Genomic DNA, 20,950 nt, shown 5'->3' on the forward strand with positions numbered 1-20,950 from the left:
GAGAGTAGACTGACAGGGCGGTCATTGGCTGGGTTGGATTTGTCCTGCTTTTCATGTACAGGACATACCTGGGCAATTTTCCACATAGTCGGGTAGATGCCATTGTTGTTGCTGTACTAGACGCGCTCCTAGCCAATCTGTTCAAGTTCTGGAGCACAAGTCTTCAGTACTATTGCCGGAATATTGTCAGGCCCCTAGCCTTTGCAGTATCCAGTGCCTTCAGCCATGTCTTGATGTCACGTGGAGTGAATCAAGTTGGCTGAAGACTGGCAGCTGCAATGCAGGGGAATTCTGGAGGAGGCCGAGATGGATCATCCACTCGGCACTTCTGACTGAAGGCTGTAGCAAATGCTTCAGCCTTATATTTTGCAGTGATGTGCTGGGTTCCTCCATCTTTGAGCGTGGGGATATTTTTGGAGCCTCCTCTTCCAGTGAGTTGTTTAACTGCCCACCACCATTCACGACTGGATGTGGCAGGACTGCGGTGCTTAGATCTGATCTGTTTGTTTTGGGATCGCTTAACCCTGCCCATACTTCCAAGTCAGTTTGGACTAATTCAAGGTCCAGGTCAATCACAAAATTGTGGACTTTGGAGGAAAAGATTCTTAAGATACAGCATCACTTCAGATTTAAATACAAAGTCAGAAAAAGAGCAGGTAAACATGCTGCTTTACTTGGTAGGTCCGACTGCAGATGACATTATTGCACAACAGAGAATTGATGAATCATCTGCAAAATTCAAAAAGGTACTAAAATCATTTGACATTTATTTATTCTAAGAAGCAATAAAATACTTGAAAGAGCTAAGTAAAATAGGAGAACCCGACAGCCAGGGGAACCAGTCAATTCATTCATCAATGAATTGTACGGGATGGCAGAAAGTTGTGAATACAGAGATTTAAAATCTGAACTCATTAGAGACAGAACAGTGGCAGGAGTAGCAGATGATGCACTCTCTGACCTTCTGCAAACAAAGGAAGATCTAAAATGAAAACAGAAAACGCTGGAAAAACTCAGCAGGTATGACAGCATCTGTGGAGAAAGAAACAGAGTTAACGTTTCGAGCATGTATGACTCTTTTTCAGAGCTAAAGAGAAGTAGAAATGTGATGGAATTTATACCGTTTAAGGGTGGGGGTAGAGCAGGATAGTAGGTCAGCGATAGGTAGCGGCTAAGGAGGGATTGACAAAGATGTCATGAACACAAGACAAAGGGAGTGTTAATGGTAGTGGTGAAGACTGAAGAAGGTGCTGATAGTAGCATAAAGATGAGAAATCAGAATGTGTTAATAGCAGAACAAGGGACTGCACTCTGTGAAAGAACAACATAGAAGAAGTGACAATTGGCCCATTTGGGGAGTGGGGGCAGGGGGCGGTGGTTAGGGGAAAAGGATGGAAAAAGAGATAAAAAAGGGACAAAATGATGAATAAAAATAAGTAAATAAAAATAATTTTTTAAAAAAGGGATTAAAAAAGGGGTGAAGGTAGAGGAGAGAGTTCATGTTCTTTAGTTGTTAAACTCAATGTTAAGTCCGGAAGGCTGTAAAATGCCTAATCGGAAGATGAGATACTGTTCCTCCAGTTTGCGTTTTGCATCACTGGAACATTGCGGCAGGCCATGGATGGACATGTGGGCATGAGAGCAGGATGCTGTGTTGAAATGGCAAGTTTCAGGAAGGTCTGGCTCATGCTTACAGACAAACCGAAGGTGTTCCGCAAAGCGGTTACCCAGTCTGCGTTTGGTCTCCCAATGCCTTTGGCATTGGGAGCAGCAAATGCAGTAGACCAAATTGAAGGAGGTGCAAGTAAAGCGCTGCTTCAGTTGAAAGGAGTGTTTGTGCCTGTGTATGGTGAAGAGAAAGGAGGTAAAGGGGCAGGTGTTGCATCTTCTGTGTATGCATGGGAAGATGCCGTGGGAAGGGGATGAGGTGTTGGGGGTGATGGAGGAGTGGACTAGGGTGTCACAGAGGGAATGGTCCCTATTGAATGGCGACAGAGGCTGGTGAAGGGAAGCTGTGTTTGGTGGTGGCATCATGCTGGAGTTGGCACGAATGGCACAGGATGATCTTATGAATGCAGAGGCTGATGGGATGAAAAGTGAGGACAAGGAGAATCCTATCATAGTTCTGGGAGTGAGGGGAAGGGGTGAGGGCAGAGGCACAGGAGATGGGTTGGACATGGTTGAGGGACCTGTCAACCATAGTGCAGGGGCAAACTTCGGTTAAGGAAAAATGAAGATTTGTCAGAAGTGCCGTTTTGGAAGGTGGCATCATCAGAACAGTTGCAACGGAGGCAGAGGAACTGAAAGAATGGGATGGAGTCCTTACAGGAAGCAGGGTCTGAGGAACTGTAGTCAAAGTAGCTGTGGGAGTTGATGGGCTTGTAATGAATATTGGTCGACAGTCCATTCCCAGAAATAGAGAGAGAGAGGTCAAGGCAGGGAAGGAAAATGTCAGGGATGGATCATGTGAAGGTGATAGAGGGGTGGAAATTGGAAGCAAAGTTGATAAATTTTTCCAGGTCCAGATGAGAGCATGAAGCGGCACCAATATAGTCATCAATGTACCGAGAAAGAATTGTGGGAGGGGACCTGAATAGGACTGGAACAAGGAATGTTCTACATACCCCATAAAGAGACAGGCATAACTTGGGCCCATGCGGGTACCCATGGCCACACCTTTTATTTGGAGGAAGTGAGACAAGTTAAAGAAGAAATTGTTCGGTGAGAGAACAAGTTCAGCCAGACGGAGGAGAGTGGTGGTGGATGGAGATTGTTCGGGCCTCTGTTCAAGGAAGAAGCGGCGAGCCCTCAGACCATCTTGGTGGAGGAGGAAGGTGTAGAGGGATTGGACGTCATTGGTGAAGAGGATGCGGTTAGGGCCAGGGAACTGGAGATTGTTGATATGATGTAGGGCATCAGAGAAAATCGCAGATGTAGGTAGGAAGGGACTGGACAAGGGGAGAGAGAATGGAGTCAAGAAAGGAAGAAATGAGTTCTATGGGGCAGGAACAGGCTGACATGATGGGTCTACTGGAACAGTCCTGTTTGTGGATTTTGGGAAGGAAGATCTAACCCTGGAAAAGGCAATCCAGATAGTTAGACAGTCAGAACTCCGTGAGCAGCTCAGGACCATTTTAAAGGGTGAGATTAAAACGTGGTGCAGAGGCCAACACTCAGTCCAGTTAGTTTAGCAACAAAGGCACAGAGAACACACCAGGCCAGAGAAAGCAATACCTGAACAGGCCAGCAGAACAACCAGGCCAGTGCTGTGGCGCGAAGAACTCTCACAGGCAAGATTAATGTCCTGCGAGTTCAGCCCAATACTTCCAATGCAACAGGATCCGACACCATGGCAAACCGTGCAAGGCAAAAACCCTGAAACATGCAGAAGGCTTAATAATGCTCCACGAGGTCGAGACTGCAAATCAGGAAGAGACAGAGCCATGCTTCTTGCGGGTCGTCAAAGATCATGGTTTCTCATTTTGGAGTGCTGACATTTCAGTCCATGGCCATTTAACAAATTTTAAATTAGACACAGGAGCCAGCGTAACAGTCCTGTCAGAGAAAGAACCATGGCTGACTTCACCCACAACACCCCTGTGTGGCGCAGGAGGCTTAAAGCTTCCAGTGAAAGGTACCCTGCAAGCAACACTGAAATACAAGAATAAAACAATCCACGAGACCCTCTTTGTGATTCAAAACCAGGACTGTTCATTACCAAGCTGCAAAGCCTGTGTTGAACGTAACCTGTTACAGAAGATTGACAAAGTCAGCCAGCAAGGGCCTGGCTCCAAGTACAAATGTGAGTTCCCAAAACTCTTCATAGGACTGAGGTGACTAAAAAACACATAAAAGATCACACTGAGAGGGGATGCTAAACCCGTGTACCTATTCACACCATATAATTTGACGCACCCACTCGAAGCAGGTGCAGCAGCAGCTGGATGAGATGACAAACTTGGGAGTTACCTCCTGAATCACATAACCAACTGCATGGTGTTCTGGAATGGTCCAGTCCCAAAGGTGAACGAGTCCATCTGTATCCGTGTCGACCTGCCATAGCTGAATAAAGCTGTATATCCCATGTCCTCAGTGGACGAAAGCCTGACTGAGCTCTCGAAGAGCATGGTATTTTCAAAACTGGATTCAAACAATGGCTTTTGGAAACTCCCTCTTGATGAAGAGTCCAGGCTGCTGACAACATTTATTAGCCCCTTTGCAGATTCTGCTTTAACTGCCTGCCTTTTGGAATCAGATCGGTGCAGGAAATATTCTTACATACAATGTCTGCCATTTTGCAGGGCCTTCAGGTGGTCATTTGCCACATGGATTACATATTAGTTCACAGCGCAAAGGTGGATGAACATGACAAAAGACTCACAGAAGTCTTACAGCAGGAAGTATGGCTGACGCTGAATGACATGTGCAAGTTTTCAAAAACATCGATTCAACTCCTGGACCACATCATCAGCAATCAAGGCATCACAGCAAACCCTCAAAAAACCAAGGCAATCATCAAGTTTCTAACCCATCCTCAATTCCAGACCTTCAGTGATTCTTGGGGATGGTGAGCCAGCTAGCAAAATTTTTACCGAATTTGACACAGATTACAGAACCCTTGAGGCATCTACTTAAGACCAAACATGGTCCTGGGACTCACATCAAGAGCAAGCTGTCACTCATATCAAAGCAATGCTGCCCTCCACAGACATTCTAGCCTACTATGATCTAGCCCTGCCCACCACCATATGGGATTTGCCTACAAGGCGGTATATGTCCAAGATAAAAGCCAGACAACAGCAGACACATTTTCAAGAGCCATAGCGGGCCTCGCAACAAAACAGGACGTCAATCTCATTGTACAACTGGAAGCATACTCCCAACTGACAAGGAGACACCTGCCAGAGACCACAAGTAAACTCCAACAGATCCGCCAGGAACGAATGTGCGATGAGGAGTGTACCCACATCCGCAGATACTCCCAGCTGTGAAAATGGATTTTTAAAAAAAATATTTTTGGGGAATATTATGTTATTCTGTAAAGAAGGCTGGGTGTCTGTGTATGCACATGTGTGATTTAATTAAGCTGGGCAAAAGATTGATAGAAATCAGCTTGTCTGGGGGTTTGAAACATGAAAAGAACAGAGGTGTTAAGTTTGAGGTAAGTAAATAGGTTAGATCTAGCATTTGCATTTTTAGATAAGTTGAGTTTGTTTGAATATCAAACAAGGGAACATGTTTGCATTTTGCAGGAGTTCCATAGGTAAACGGTAGCAGGGATATTATATTTTATTGACCCAAAAGCAAAAGCAAGATAGAGGCATAGAAGATTTTATATTTGGAAGGATTTCAAAGAGGTGCAAGAACAGTGGAACCGAAGATGAAAGGGAAAAGAGGTATTTTAGAGTAACTGTGGATAGCTAAAGTAGCTGTTGAGCTGGAGCTATGGAGATTGCTGGAGCTGTTTGAGCTGTTGGGCTCTAGATGGAGCTCTGGGCTGGGAGAGGATACCATTTGAACCAGCCATCCAGTCAAGCCAGAAAAGTCTTGAGCTGCAACAAACAGCTTTATTCTGAAATGAATTCCACTGCAGAGTGGAAGAGGGTAGAGATCATGTAGTATGCCTTTATTAAAGCTACAGCAGTTTGCCTCAGATAATATTACTGGGTTTCATAGTGAGACATCAATATGGGAATGTTGCCTGGAAGGTGTTTACTTGTGGGTTTGACCAAGTAGAGAGTTTTGGGGAATGTTTTCTAAGACTAATCTTGAGTGCTTAAGTTTTATTTTATTTTTGTTAATAAAACATTTGCTTTACATTTTTAAATCCTAAGTGTTACTGGACGTCTTACTGCTGAGATCAGTACGTTGTCTTCTGGTTTTCAGAATGCAAAAAAAAGGGTATGGCCTGAAAGTCAAGTTTCCCTCTGGGATTTGGTTTGCGCAGCAATTAACACTGGCTGTGGTCATAACACCAACAAGGATGGCCTCAGCAGAGACCAAACGGAGGGACCATGAAAACTTGGTACCAACAACAAAGCTTTCCGATTATAGATGACCTCCTAGTCTACGATGGACAGTTGGTCACCCCAGTCTCCCTGCAGCTACAGAGATTCTTCAAAAAAATACACAAGGGTCACCTGGGCATCACTAAGTGTAGGGCACATGCCCAATCCACTGTCTGGTGGCCAGGTGTTTCCAAGGCAATTGAAGACACCATTACAAATTGCCAGGTGGCTGTGTTGCACAGGCAGGACCAAAGAGAGCCCCTCAATCCCACACAATTTCCAAACAGGCCATGGGAAAGGCTGGGCATTGACCTGTTCATCTTCAACAGCAAATTGTTCCTTATAGTGATGGACTACTTCTCCAGATGGGTGAGGTGAAGCAACTATATATAACTACCACAGAGGCAGTAATTAAGGCACAAAGAGATGCACACAAACCACAGTATCACAGACAAGATTGTATCCAACAACAGCCCACAATATTCAAATTGGTAACTTGTGCACTTCGCCACTAGATTCAGCTTCCACCATCGCATTAGCTCCCCAAGACCCCCAAGTCAAATGAGGAGGTTGAAAGGGGTCTGTACAGTAAAAGCTCTCCTAAAAAAGAATAAAAACTTCCCCACAGCACTGTTCACATACAGGTCCATCTCTTTACAATGTGGCCTATCCCCATCTGACCTCCTGATGGGCAGGAAACTCTGCAAACAACATCCAACCCCGCTAATAAAATTCATACCAGGGTTGGTAACCAAGGATTACCAGGACATCAAATCAAGAACAGTCTTTCAGGCAGAAGCAAGCTTCTGCCTACAGCAGAAGGTACTATGCCAGAAAGTTCACACAATTACAGAAAGATGACAAGGTCTGGATTAAAGACCACAAGAGGAAAGGTATGGTCATTAGGAAGAACGAGGACCAACCTCGCACATACCTGGCTGGCACTGCTGAGGGCACAGTCAGGAGAAACAGGAGGAGACTCCTCCTCATCCCCACAGTGCAATGGAGAGATATCAAGAAACATACCCAGATGCCAGAATAACCTCTAGGCCTACAGGAAGAACCAGCAGCTACAGAGCCTACCACTCCTACAAAGTAGTGCAAAAGAGATATGGAAGGGTTATAAGGCTTCCAGACCACCTGCACCTTTGAATTCAAGGTCTTGAAGTGGGGAGATAGGGTAGCGATAATGCAGAAATGACATTGTAAATGTATGATCATAATAACAATGTAAGGCAAAGGTAAACTATAATCACTTAAAATACATTGGATAAAGAGTTGGGGGAGATGTAGTGTAAGGACCTGGCACATATAGGGTTAATGTGGGACTGAGAACAGTATCGTCCACACGGTGATGTAAGAGAGCACATGACCAATACCCAGGGTCAGTATGGTGTTGCACAAAGCCGCTTGCAAACCTAAGCATGAAGACAGCTCCTAGTTTGTATCCTTTACTGTATATCTGTAAATAGTTCTAGTAGTTAACAAAGACTTACAGTTAACCTGCTAAAGACTATGAAGACTTCATCAAATCTATCAAGATGTAACCAATACCCCACACCACAAGTCTATCTCGTTGCTTTGTAACTTCTTATACTTCATAATTTATTCTGCCTCCTAAATTAGCGTCATCTAAAAATTTAGATATTCTATTACTTCATCCAATTTGTGAATATATATATATGTACCCGAGTATACTCCTATGAAGGGACATTTCTCAACATTAAAGACATTATGTAAATGCAAGTTGGTGATACATACAATTAATATGAGACTTCATTACTTTCAGCTTTAAGATCCTCTGAAAAGAGTCCAAGGCAAAGCTCCCAAATCCAGTTAATGTTTTTGGCTGGTGATGTTGTATTCTATCCCGTGGACATTCAGGATTCAGGACCCTCCAGTGAAACAGCCACAATATAGGCTTCTTTGTAGAAGCTCAGCTATTCACCTTTAAGGTATAAGTGCTAGGTTTGTATCTACTTGAACAGTACAAAACACAGGTGGGAGGTGGAGGCTTTCGGGCTTTGGTGGGTGGGTGGGGGGTGTCGAGCCTAAGTAGGGGTTCAGGTCAGATCGGGTCTTGGAGAATGGGGGTTGGGCTAATGGGTGGCGGGGGTTGGTCTGATGGGTGGCAGGGGTCAGGCCTCAGGTTGGGTTGTCAGGCTGGGCTGGGCTGGGCCTCAGGTGGAAGGCAAGAGTCCCCATTGGGGGTGGAGGGGGGGAATGGGAGCTAATAGAGCCATGGGATTAGGGGAGACTCCTGGGGGTCTCTATGGGGGGTCGGTATGGGTCTGTGCAATAGTTACCCAGAAGTCAGAAGTGGTTTTAATTCTTCTAACTTTTTCTCGGTAACTAATGGTCTAACCTAGTTGGAACCATCCGAAGTTTGTGATCTAAAGCGCATTTTTCGATGGTTTCCAGTGCAGAGCAATTAGAAATAAAAGATGTTAATAAAGGAAGATGTTAAGAAATTTACAGGGTACGCATGTAAATCACTACTAAATTTCACTGTAGGTAAGTGCAAGGTGGTACAAGCTAAGATAAAAGCAAAATTCTCCGAATGCAATACGACGCCGGGGAGCTCAGAAGTTACAGCACATTCTTATGTGCCTTTCTTTCTAATGTACTTATTTAGCTTCCCCTTAAAGGCATCTATGGTATTTGCCTCAACTATTCCAGGTGGTAGCAAGTTCTACGTTCTAACTACTCTCTTCTTCTGAATTCTTAGTTCTATTTATTAGTGACTATCGTACATTTATGACCCCTAGTCTTGGACTCCCCAACAAGTGAAAACATCTCTATCTTTAGCCTATCAAATCCCTTTATAATTTTAAAGATTTCTATTAGGTCACCCTTTTACCAAAATGTACCACCTTGCAAGACCTGCTGAGTTTTTCCAGCATTTTCTGTTTTCGTTTCAGATTTCCAGCATCCGCAGAATTTTGCTTTTATCTTAGCTTGTACTACCTTGCACTTACCTACAGTGAAATTTAGTAGCGATTTACATGCGTACCCTGTAAATTTCTTAACATCTTCCTTTATTAAATCTTCTTTCATTTTGTTGCAGTCTTCCTCAGCATTATACCTCCCAATTTGGTGCCGCCTACAAATACTGTAATTATATTTCCAATTCCAAAATCCAAATCTTTTATGTAAATAATGAACACCTGTGGTGTCAGCACCAATCTCTGTGGAATACCAATTTTAATTTCCCACTTTTAAACCCTACCCAGTTTTTTGTTTTGTAGTCAGTTTGCTATCTATTGTGTTACTTGTCTCCTGACTCCAAATGCTCTGATCTTAGTCATGAGTCTTGGATTAAAATGCTTGTAAACTTACCCAGATATTTAACTGCAGATTTGGCCACAATACTCAGTTCCAGGCAGGACAACCCTCCAAGGTTGTTCACAATCAACACAATATGATCCCCTAGAGACAGAGTAAAATTAAACTCAGTGAACAGAACTGATAACCAACTTATCCACCTGAAATCTGTGAAATAAGGAAACACAATGGGAACCTTTCACCATGATCCAGCCAGAGACACCAACTTTAAAGCAGTATACCACCCTAATGATTGAGAATGTAGCCTCACACTTCAGTATTGTTTCTAACCCCATACTCAATAATTAAATGTTAACCCTATTTAGTCTCTACTGCCTGGTACCCTCTTGAAGTTCAGCTCGAGTTCACCTTAAACGTTTCAGAAGAGATTTGTGTCCCAGGCCTATTAGTAAAGTTATGTCTTCAGCATTTAGCAATGCATGCAAGGTTTACTAATTTAAAAACATTCTGCAAAACAATCATAACAGCAGGTAATCAGTGAAACACTGTCAAAATTCTCTCAGTCTTCTTCTATCACCAGAAAGATGGAAATTTTGCTCTTCAGGTATTCCACAGCACAAGAATGTGATTATGAAAAGAATATTTAGAATGAAATGACTCTGGCCTACCTCAGCCCCTCCAAGAAGATATTTGTGCATTGAATGATATCTCAGTCCCTCCCTTGTGAATAGATCTGTACACTAATCTGTGTTTCTCAACCCCTCCTTCAGACTGATGCATGTAACTAACTGATTTACCTCAGCCTTTCCACTACCACTAAATTTTATATTTTAAAATCACTGGCTCATGATTGTCTGGGAATAAGTACTTCCTACAGGATTTGGGCTGAAGAAACTTCATGATGATATCATACAACAATAACAGACCAACGCTCAATAACTTTAAAGGACAGTACGGAGACTAATGCGGCAGCAAGACATATGTAAACGTTCCCCAGAATCTTACTCACCAGAGTTTGCATTTTCTTCCAAGTGCACAAAAAACTCTTTGGTTGAGTCCACACATTCCAGTGGTGTGAGGAACATTAGAGAAATCATAGCTAGTTTGATGCGGACTACTGTTTCGCAGGGTTAGTGTGGAGTAGCTCTTTCTATACATAGGACTACTGGCGGATTAGAAGCCACCTACACCAAACTTTGTACTTACCAGCTTGCACGCTCACATGAGACTCATTAGAGGGATTTGTCATGTGATCGATTATTTTTTGTATCACTTCATCAGCTGATATCATCTGCGGGAAGAGAACAAAATCAAAATGATGATGAACCATCAGCTGTACAATTAGAGAGGTTGCGTGAGGTGTCATCAGCTGTACCATCACAGTGACAAAGTACCATGACAGGCATGGCTCAATGTAGGAGCTGTATCTTGTATTTCAATTTGACTGCCATTCTGAAGTACTCACATTAGTGAGACAGGGTTCCTTTCACCAAAATAAATGCCAACTTCAATATTTATATAATTCCTTCCATCTGAAATGAAAATTGACAGGAAAACTGCCACCAAGCTACGGAGGAAGGGTGGCCTATAGTACGGTGAAAGAGATGAGTTTTGAGAAGGTTTTTAAGGAGAAGTGGAGAGAGTGATTTAGTTATGGAATAGGGCTAAGGTAGCTGAAGGGTCTGCCACCAATGATGGGGCAAAGGAAGAAGGGATGCACAAAAGGTCAGAGCCAGGGGATCAAAGGGTACAGATGGAAATCTAAGGCTGGAGGAAACAGTACATGCAAAAGTGACATGGAGAAATTTGATGATCAGCACAAGGATCTTCAATTTAACACATTGAGGGACATGAAACCTGTATAGGTCAAAAAAGAAAGGAGATAATGGGCATGGAAACTACAGTAAGGGATAAAATCAATAGTAATTTAGACAAGTGCAGGATAATTAAGGAAAGCCAGCATGGATTCATTAAGGGAAAATCATGCTTAATTAACTTGCTCGAATTTTTTGAGGTGGTAACAGAGAAAGTTGATAAGGGAACGCTATTGATGTGCTGTATATGGATTTTCAAAAGGCATTTGACAATGCCACACAACAGACTTGTGAGCAAAATTAGGTCATGGAATAAAAGGGAAAGTAGGCACTTGGATAAGAAATTGGCTGAGTGACAGGAATCAGAGAATAGTGATAAATGGTTGTTTTTCAGATTGGAGGAAGGTTTGTAGTGGAGTTCCCCAGGGATCAGTGTTGGGACCCTTGCTCTTCCTGGTGTATATTAATGACCTGGACAGTGGTGAGCAGGGCATGATATCAAAACTTGCAGATGATATGAAGATTGGAAATGTTGGAAACTGTGATGGGGATAATCTTGAACTTCAAAAGGACATAGACATGTTGGTGGATTGGACAGACAAGTGGCAGATGAAGTTCAATGCAAAGAAGTGCGAGGCTATTCATTTTGGCAAGAAAAATTGGTGAGGCAGTATAAAATAAAGGTAGAGCCTCTAAAGGATGTGCAGGAGCAGAGGGACCTCGGTGTATATGTAAATAGGTCTTTGAAGATGGCAGGGCATTTTGAGTGAGCAGTTAATAAAGCTTATAGTATCTTAGGTTTTATTAATAGGAACTTTGAGTACAAGAGTAAGGAGGTCATGTTGAACTTGTATAAGACACTTGTTAGGCTTCATCTGGAGTACTGGTGCCATACTTGAGGACGGATGTAAAGGCATTGAAGAGAGTAGAGGAGATTCACAAGAATGATTCCAGAAATAAAGAACTGTAGATATGAGGATAGATTGGAGAGGTTAGGACTCTTTTCCTTGGAGAAAAGTTGGCTGAGAGGAGACTTGATAGAGGTATTCAAGATTCTGAGGGATGGAAAGGGTAAATAGTGAAAAAACTGTTCCCACTCAAGAGAACATCAAGAGCTAGACCGAAGGGTCGTGAGGACTCGAAACGTTAACTGATTTCTTCTCCACTGATGCTGCCAGACCTGCTGAGTTTTTCCAGGTAATTCTGTTTTTGTTGTTGAAGAGCTAGAGGGCACAGATTCAAAATAATTGGCAAAAGGAGTAAATGTGATGTGAGGAAAAAGATTTTTCACCCAGAGAATGGTTAGAATCTGGAACAAACTTCCTGAAAGGGTGGTGGAGGCAGGTTTGATCAAGGTATTCAAAAGGGAATTGGATTGCTACCTGAAAAGAGAGAGTGTACAAGGTTATGGGGATAAGGCAGGGGAGTGGGACTAGGTGGAATGTTCTTTCAGACAGCCAGTGCAGAGTCGATGGGCTGAATGGCCTCCTTCTGTCCTGTAAAGATACTGAAATATGAGGACACGACAAGATATGCACAGGCAGTTAATTTGGATCATTGTTACAGTTTGTGAAGTTTGTGTGGACTGCACTGAAGTACTCAAATCTAAAGGCGACAAAAGCATGGATAAAGACAACAGCAGCAGAGGTGGTTTGGTCTTCCTAATGTTTAGCTGATGGAAACTGCAGCTCATCCAAGTTTTACAGTGAGGCAGTCTGTCCAACAGCATGGAAATGGTTATTGGAGCAAGTGTGGTGGTGGACAAGTAGGGATGGGTGTTGTGAGGATGCACGTAATTGTTTACCCAGTTCCTGCAAATAATGTCACCTAGGGGCAAGTGTGTACATGAAGAACCACATATTTTTGGTATTGATGTATTTCTGTTAAGGAGAGAACAAACTTGAATTAACATAGTGTCTTTCATAATCTCAGCTTTACAGTGAATTAAGTATTTTTTAAGGTGTAGTCAGTTTCAACTTAGGAAATGCTGCAGCCAATTTGCACACAGTCCCAAAAACAGCAATGCAATGATGATAAATTATTTCATTATTTTAGTGATGTTGGTTGAGAGATAAATGTTGGTTAGAACACAGGGGAAAATTCCCCTACTGTGCTTCAAAACAATGCAATGGGATGTTTTACACTATCTTAGCAGGCAGACAGGATCTTGGTTTTAACATTTCATCCAAAAGATGACACCTCTGACAGTTCAGCACTCTTCAATATTATGCTAAAATGTCAGTCTTGATTTTGACCTCAAGTTGCTGGAGTGGGACTTGAACCCACACACTTGCAACTGAAAAGGAGAGAATGGTACCATTGAGCTACTGCTGATACTGATTAATAGTACAACTTTTACAGGGCCAAAAATTAAAATGTTTCAGTACAGGTATCCTAATCTCAGAAAAGCCTTCCAACAGCACAAATACTAGCCCAAGTGAGTAAGGAATGAAGGAAAATGGAGCACTGGGACAGTCAGCACCAATTTCATCACTTAGGATCCTCTTACAGACCAGCAGTGGCAGATGGCTCATTCTTCTGCTCAGCACGTTGGTTGTTACGCTACGCATGTAGGTAATACAGTGTACACAATACTGTCTCCATTGAAATAACAGAAATTATTGGACAATACATTTTTATCTTTTTACTTCCACTAATGTACATCTCCTGCATTTTACTTTTTAAAGGTGTCTCACCTTTATCCGCTCGATACCAGCTTCTCCATGGATACCTAAACAAACAACAGACCTGGTCTCAAAATAATATAGCTGCTATTGCTGATTTTTAAAAATGTCTATTTGCTACTGAAGATGGTGGCGCTTGGGCAGAATTCCATGGCAAACATCCACTTTTGGGTACCTTGCCCAAATGAGCATTCGAAGTATATCTAGATAGTGAGCATTCTATTCAAGCATAAAGAATGTATCTCAGCCAAATCCCAGCCTGTTTCATCTACTATCCACACCAATGCACTTTCCAACAGGAGTTGAAGTGGGGACCCAGGTTAATAGTTTTTTTTAATAACTTGACTCAGTGGTAGAGACAGCAGCACTCCTAAACTGCTGTGGCTGAGGCCAGGCTGGGGAATGTGTGAACTTCCTAATCTATATAACTCGGTGTAAAAATTTGTTTTGCATGACCCACTGAGCCATGAATATATTTATCAGTTGTCTTGGCAAAGCCACTCAGAAACACAGACTAACCCATACTGTCAGTAGACTGAATTTACAGAACAGGAGTCTTTCCTATTAATATTTAGACTCATGCAGGTTAGTGATAGAGGTCCAATTATAATGGTCTCTTTTCAGCAGCACTGAACACAGTTTTTTTAACCTATGTGTAATTATCCATTGATGAATCCCAGCCTTGGTATGGGCCATGTTCTGTTTTTCTGTGCTACCCTGCAGAAGGAGATGGCCTGGGAAAGGGTTCTTAGTTTTCCAAGTCCGGACAAAGGAAGATGTGTTCTCTCACCAGAATGGGACCATAGGCAGGATATTACCGTCGGCGAGCAGGGGTGGGGCCCACTCACCGACGCATAAAATGACACGCGGTGATGTCGGGCGGAACTCCCGACGTCATTGTGCCCCACTTAAATTTTCAGGAAGACGGGGGCGCAGCAAAATCGGCTGCACGCCCACCAACCTGTCAATGGCCAATTGAGGCCATTGACAGATCAACTAAAGTAATTAGTGGACCTGCCCGTCCAACCTTAAGGTTGGCGGGAACTAGAAAAAACATGAAACCTCATCTACAGGCGGGATGAGGTTTCATGTAGGGTTTTAAAAATTTTAATGAAGTTGTTTTGGAAATTATGAACATGTCCCAACTCATGTGACATTGTCACATGAAGGGACATGTAAGGGAATTTTTTTTTGTATTTTTAATATTTTGGAAAGTAGAGGCGATCTCCCTGAGGCAGCACTTAGCCTCAGGGAGATGAGTGTGCTCTTTCGTGCGCATGCGCAAAAGAGCGCACTCTCGATTTTAGGCATTCCCCCCTGCCCGCACAGGGAGAGCATAGCGCTTCCCTGCGGACATCACGCTGGGAGGGCCTTAATTGGCCCGCCCACATAAAATGGCACCACACCTCCGATCGGGGGTGCCGATTAGAAGCGTGCCCGCACGCGCCCACCCATCAACTTCCCCCCCAACAGGGGGAAAATTCTGCCCCATGTGTGGAGTGAAGTGATTATGTGCTTGCACTGACTGCAACGAAGCGTCCTTTCCCCTCAGCCCTTGTAAGGATCATGACTTCTAAGGTGTGGTTCCACTGGCTTAACAATGTTTGCTATGTTATTAAAGTGGTTTTTCATTGTAGCTGAGCTTAGTTAGTGACTATGGTCATGTTATTTGGCTGTAGTGGGTAGCCAAACACTACCCTATACTTTGTTTTAACTACCCTATACTTGCCTGATGGCCACAAAGGTACATACACTTTCCAAAAGGGGTCAATGGATAGTGATCAGGGTTAGGAACTCTAGGCAGTTTCCCTCTCCTTAACTCTCAAGGTCATTATTTTGTATTTGTTCTGTGCATGTTGGTAACACTAGAAAATTTATTGCCCATCCCTAGGTGCCCTCAGAGGATGCTGGCTGGCCTTCTCTTTGTAGTGATGTTGTTTCCATATTATTTTTGGATAGGGAATCCCACAATATTGACTCCATAGCATTGAAGGAGCAATGTAAAATGTCTATGCTAAGATGATTGCCATGGAGCTTGGAGGTAACGGTGTTCCAATGATGCCACTGCTCTTGTTCTTCTCGGTGGTAGAGGTTGCAAGGGTGGGAAGGGCTGTTGGGTAAGACTGTAAAGTTGCTGCAGTACATCCGCAGGTAGTACATACTGCTACAACTGGTAGTAGAAAGCGGGTGGATATGGAGTATGGTTGTGGAAGGACCAATTAAGTGGACTGCTCCGTTCGAATGAGATCAAGAATCATTTGTGCTGTTGCGGCTGAACCAACCCAGGGAAGTTAAGACCAAATCATCATAAACCTGATGTGAACCTTGTGGATGGGGAAGACACATCATGGGGTAAGGAGATGATCCAAATGTCAGAGTACCCAGTTTCTGTCCAACTCTTGTGCCAGTGTTGATCTTTTGTCCAGTTAAGCTTCTAATTCGAAGAGGGATTAGCAAGTATGGCTTCATTATTGGAAAAGTTGTGGACAAAGCTGAATATAGGAATAGGAGCGGACCATTTGGCCCTCTAGTCGATTTGGTCATTCAACTAAATCATGGCTGATCTGTACCTCAACTCTATTTACCTGCCATTATTCCAATTCCCTTAATACATTTACCTAACATAGAACTATCTGTTACAGTTTTGAAGTTATCAATTGGCCTAGCCTCAATGAATTTTTCAGAGTTCCAGATTTCCACTATTCTTTGGCAGTTGGTAAAGGCTGAGCTGGTTAAATCCCAGAGGGAAATTTGAACAACTGTAATAACCTATATTTTCAATTGGTATGTTTGAGATGCAGATCTAAATTCAGGAATAAGACCACCAAGCTTCAAGAGGGTTTTTATATAAAACTAAATTAAACATTTATTAATTTAACAACAAATTAAACATATACACATGTCTACAAATTACTACCATAATAACTTTTGAACAAAACCCCAAATTAATCCCAGGTAAATCTTCACCAAGGCAACAATAACCCACAGGGCAGAAAATTATGCTCGGTAGGCACGCGCACGCATGACCTGGCTGAAAGTAAAATGATGCGTGATGATGTCAGGCGAGCATCCCAATGTCATCGCGCAGTCCCGCGATATTTCGTTCGTAGTCGGCAGAGCGCCTGCCGACAATTAAAAGGCCTGTTAAGGCCATTAAAAAGTTAATTAAATGCAAATTTACGCTGCCCGTCCAACCTAACGGTTGGTGGGCAGGCGAAAACTGCCTTTACATTTTTTAGGAAACCTCATCCACAGGTGGAATGAGGTTTCATAAAGCAAATAAAAAATCACAAAAATTTTACACTTGAATTAAAAACTTGTCCCTGCTCATGTGACAGAATCACATGAGGGGACATGTTTCATAACATTTATAAGATCTTTAATTTTTTATCCAAAATCAGTTTATCTCCCTGAGGCAGAGAGCCCACGCAGGCCGCGCTCAGCACTGCCGCTTACATTTCATGCTTGGCAGGCCTTAATTGGCCCACCAGTGTGAAATTGCCTTCTGGGCCCGATTGCGGGCGACGAACGGCTTCCCGCCTGCCCCCACCGAGCCCGCATGGCAAGGGCAAAATTCTGCCCATAGGCTTTAAACAGACACAAGTCAAAGCACATTTGACCGTACGAATTCAAAATGAGGTTCCTTTCTATTTGTTTCCTTTGCAGGCACAATTGTAAGCTTACAGGCTGGTTAGATCTTAAATGCCTCTGACCTACACACACAAACTCTTTTCTGTTTATACCTAGCTTCCCCTTTAAATGTAAATTTTCCATTGTATTACTAGGTTTTTTTAAATTTTACCTCTCCTAACAATAATCCTTTCATTCAGCAATTTGATTAGTAACATAAACACATTGCTTGGCAGCTCCCAGCTAGGTGCAAGATTTTACCCCTTCTTTTGAATGCTTTATTCAACAAATGCAAATGTACACTTTACCTTCTCTTCCATACGTTTACCTACTTAACAGCTCAAAACTACTTTACATCAAAGCGCCCAGACTAGCTGGTTTTAATCCAATTAAGACACACATAGGCACTACAATTACAATTTTAAAATAATTTCCAATAACATTATAGACATTAATATCTCTTCATAATACCTTTGTATGAAGAATTATTGACATGACCCCTGAATTGTCAAGTTCTAATTTTAAGGATATGCCACTAAAAACTCATGAGCAAATAGCTCAATTCCTGCTCAAATGAGAGTGGCAACATCATTAATAAAGCAGTCGAAGATGGTTGGATTAACCAGGCCGAGATCAGCACAGGCTCGTGCACCCGGACTGTATAATTCATTTACTGAAATTCCAGGTCCGTTGACTACTATTAGAATTATTAAAATTACAAAGAATATATTCTGAAATGCCTCCAGTCTGGCCACAGGAGTGGTCCAACCATAACTTTCCAGGAAAGGTAAATGGGTGCTACAGCAATGGGAGGCATTGAAGTTGAAGATAAAAAGGGTTTAAGAACAAACGTGTCCCCACAATGAAAATGGGTAGGACTCCCAAACCTAGATCATCCTGGATGTCAAAGAGCATACAGAGTAGGATAAGGCAAAATGAGAAAGCTTATGTCAGATGCCAAAAGATTAAACAACATTGCAGAAAGCATACATGAGTTTATAAAGTGCAAGGGTGAAATTAAAAAGGAAATTAGGAAAACAAAGAGGATACATGTAAAAATATTGGCATATAAAATCAGGGAAAACTGAAACGAACTGTCAAATATTTGATGGACTGAACAGTGAGGGTGGAAATATTTGAAAGTGGATAATTCACAAATACTGGATGAAATATATCTCAGGTTGCTAAGGGAAGTAAGGGAAAAAATAGTGGAAGCTCTGATCATTTTTCAATGTTTTCTGACTACAAGTGTCATGCTGGAGGACAACTAAGGCTGTACTGTTTAAAAAGGAGGAAGGATAGCCCGAGTAATTATAAGTCAGTCAGCCTAACCTTGGTGGTGGGCAAATTATTGGAAAAAAATTTGAGATGTTATATATCTTTTAGAAAGGCATGGATCAATCAAAGATAGTCAGCATGGGTCTGTTAACAGAAGGTTGTGTCTGGTTAACTTGATTGAATATTTTGAGGAGGTAACAAGGAGGGTCAATGAAGTTGGCGCATTTGGTGTGGTCTTTGTAGATTATAGTACGGCTTTTGACAAGATTCCACATGACAGACTGGCCAGAAAACTAAAAGCTCATGAGGTCCAATGGAATGTGGCAAGTTGGATCCAAAGTTGGATCACTGATGGGAAGCAAAAGGTCACAGTAAATGGGAAAGGCTTTTTCCAGTGTGGTTATGTGGGGCACAGGACTAAGTCCCTTGCTGTTTGTGGCATGTATCAATGATTTTGAATTAAACGTTAAGAAGCATGATTAAGAGGTTTGCAGATGATATGAAAATGGGTCATGGGGTTGATATTGAGGAACAAAGCTGGAGACTGCAGAAAGCTATCAATGGACTGGTCAGGTAGGCAAAAAAGTACAAATGGAATTTAATCAAGAGAATTGAGAAATAATTAATGTGAAGAGGACAAAAAAGGAAAGGAAATGCACAATAAATGGTAGACTTCTGGGACATGTAGAGGAATAGAAGGAACTTGGAGTGCATGTCCACAGATTCCTGGAGGTAGGAGAAACAGAAGATAAGGTGGTTAAGAAGGAATATAAAATACTTTCCTTTATTGGTGGAGACCTAGAGGATGATGGCAGGGAGGTTATGCTAGCCTTGTATAAAACTGTAGTTAGGCCACAGATAGACTAATGCATAAAGTTCTGGTCACTGCATTACAGGAAGGATGTGATCACTCGAGAGACGTTTCAGCAGAGATTTCTTCGGACACTGCCAGGAATCAACGATTTTAGCTTTAAGGAAAGATTCAATAAGTTGGGGATGTTTTCTTTGGAAAAGAGGAGGTTGAGAAAATATTTAACTGAGCTGTATAAAATTATGAGGGGCCTAGATACAGTGGATAGATGGGGCCTATTTCTGTTAGCAGAGAGGCCAATAACCAAGAAGCATACATTTAAAGTAATTGGTAGAATGATTACAGGGGAGCTGAGGAGCTTTTCCACCCAGAGGTGGTCTAGGTTAGTAGAGGTAAAACCCTCATCACATTTAAAATATACTGGGATGTAAACTTGAGGTGCCATAACCTACAGGGGACAGATTAAGAGCTGGAAGGCGGGGATAGGCTGGATAGTAATTTTTCAGCTGGCATGGACATAACGAGCAAATGGCCTCCATCTGTGCCATGAATTTTTCTATGTTTCTATGAGAGGGATGTTCTTTTGTATCCATGCTGAGCTAAGTGTGCTATGCTACTGTACTGTAACCAGTACTGTACCATTATGCTGTATATTAAGCTTGATGCTTTGAACAGCCTCTTACCCAGTCCAAGTTCCAATTCGTCTGCTTCCAGATTGAAGGTTGGCTCCGATCCAGGGACACTGCAGGGTGACAGACAGATTCCCATTGTACCTGAGGAGGAAAATATACATAGAGAAATAACAAACTTAATAATCAAAGGAACTTGTGTAGATGATTCTGTTTCTACTGGAACCACACTGATGGAACCATATTTAAGCTGAACAGATAAATGGTAAACAGGAGCTCCAAGGTCCTAAAGATCAGTAACTTAGGGCAGAATTTTCCAGGTAGCCATACTTCAAGTGTATGTCTAAACAATGATGGCTTCACTTCCCCTGTTCAAACCATGATCTCTGGAGTCATCCTTGACACCCCACTCATCTCCTCTTCTTCCTCACCAACACGCTGACTCTTAACCTCATTTTCAGACATGGGGTCAGTTTTCACATATTTGATTTGCTGCTCCAGCAGCTCTCTCGGCCTCTCCAATGCCTCTGTGTTGACTGTCTAATATATGGTCGTGGAAAAGTCACAATTTCCTTCAGCTAAACACTGAACTAGCATGCCACATTCGCTACAAACTTCATAACTTACTAAAAATTCCATCTCCTTCCCTGTCTATTGCCTCAGGCTGAACCAAATCGTTTGCAATATCGATGTTCTGTTTTGAAGCTGTGCTTCCAAATCCATATATACCCTCCATCAGAAAGACCACCCGGTGCCAATTCCATAATATTGCTAGCCTCTTCCTACCTCAGTGCATGTGTTGTTAAAATTC

At 42.4% G+C, this 20,950-nt stretch overlaps 1 protein-coding gene across 6 annotated transcripts in view; it reads right to left on the reverse strand.

Annotated features, from left to right (window-relative positions):
• The window catches only part of tkfc (triokinase/FMN cyclase), a 148,244-nt gene that overhangs the window by 35,535 nt on the left and 91,759 nt on the right, over positions 1 to 20,950 (reverse strand). For 5 of the 6 annotated variants that reach the window (XM_078548952.1, XM_078548951.1, XM_078548950.1 and 2 more), the window contains 4 exons: positions 20,194 to 20,283; positions 13,804 to 13,838; positions 10,500 to 10,584; positions 9,348 to 9,437 (listed from right to left, as the gene is read on the reverse strand). In XM_078548952.1, coding sequence (XP_078405078.1) covers positions 9,348 to 9,437; positions 10,500 to 10,584; positions 13,804 to 13,838; positions 20,194 to 20,283 — 300 coding nt within the window. The remainder of the gene's footprint in view (positions 1 to 9,347; positions 9,438 to 10,499; positions 10,585 to 13,803; positions 13,839 to 20,193; positions 20,284 to 20,950) is intronic. The other variant, XM_078548953.1, reaches the window with a different exon arrangement.

The sequence above is a fragment of the Cetorhinus maximus genome, chromosome 9, assembly GCF_964194155.1.
Source record: "Cetorhinus maximus chromosome 9, sCetMax3.hap1.1, whole genome shotgun sequence".
NCBI classification, from domain to species: Eukaryota; Metazoa; Chordata; class Chondrichthyes; order Lamniformes; family Cetorhinidae; genus Cetorhinus; species Cetorhinus maximus.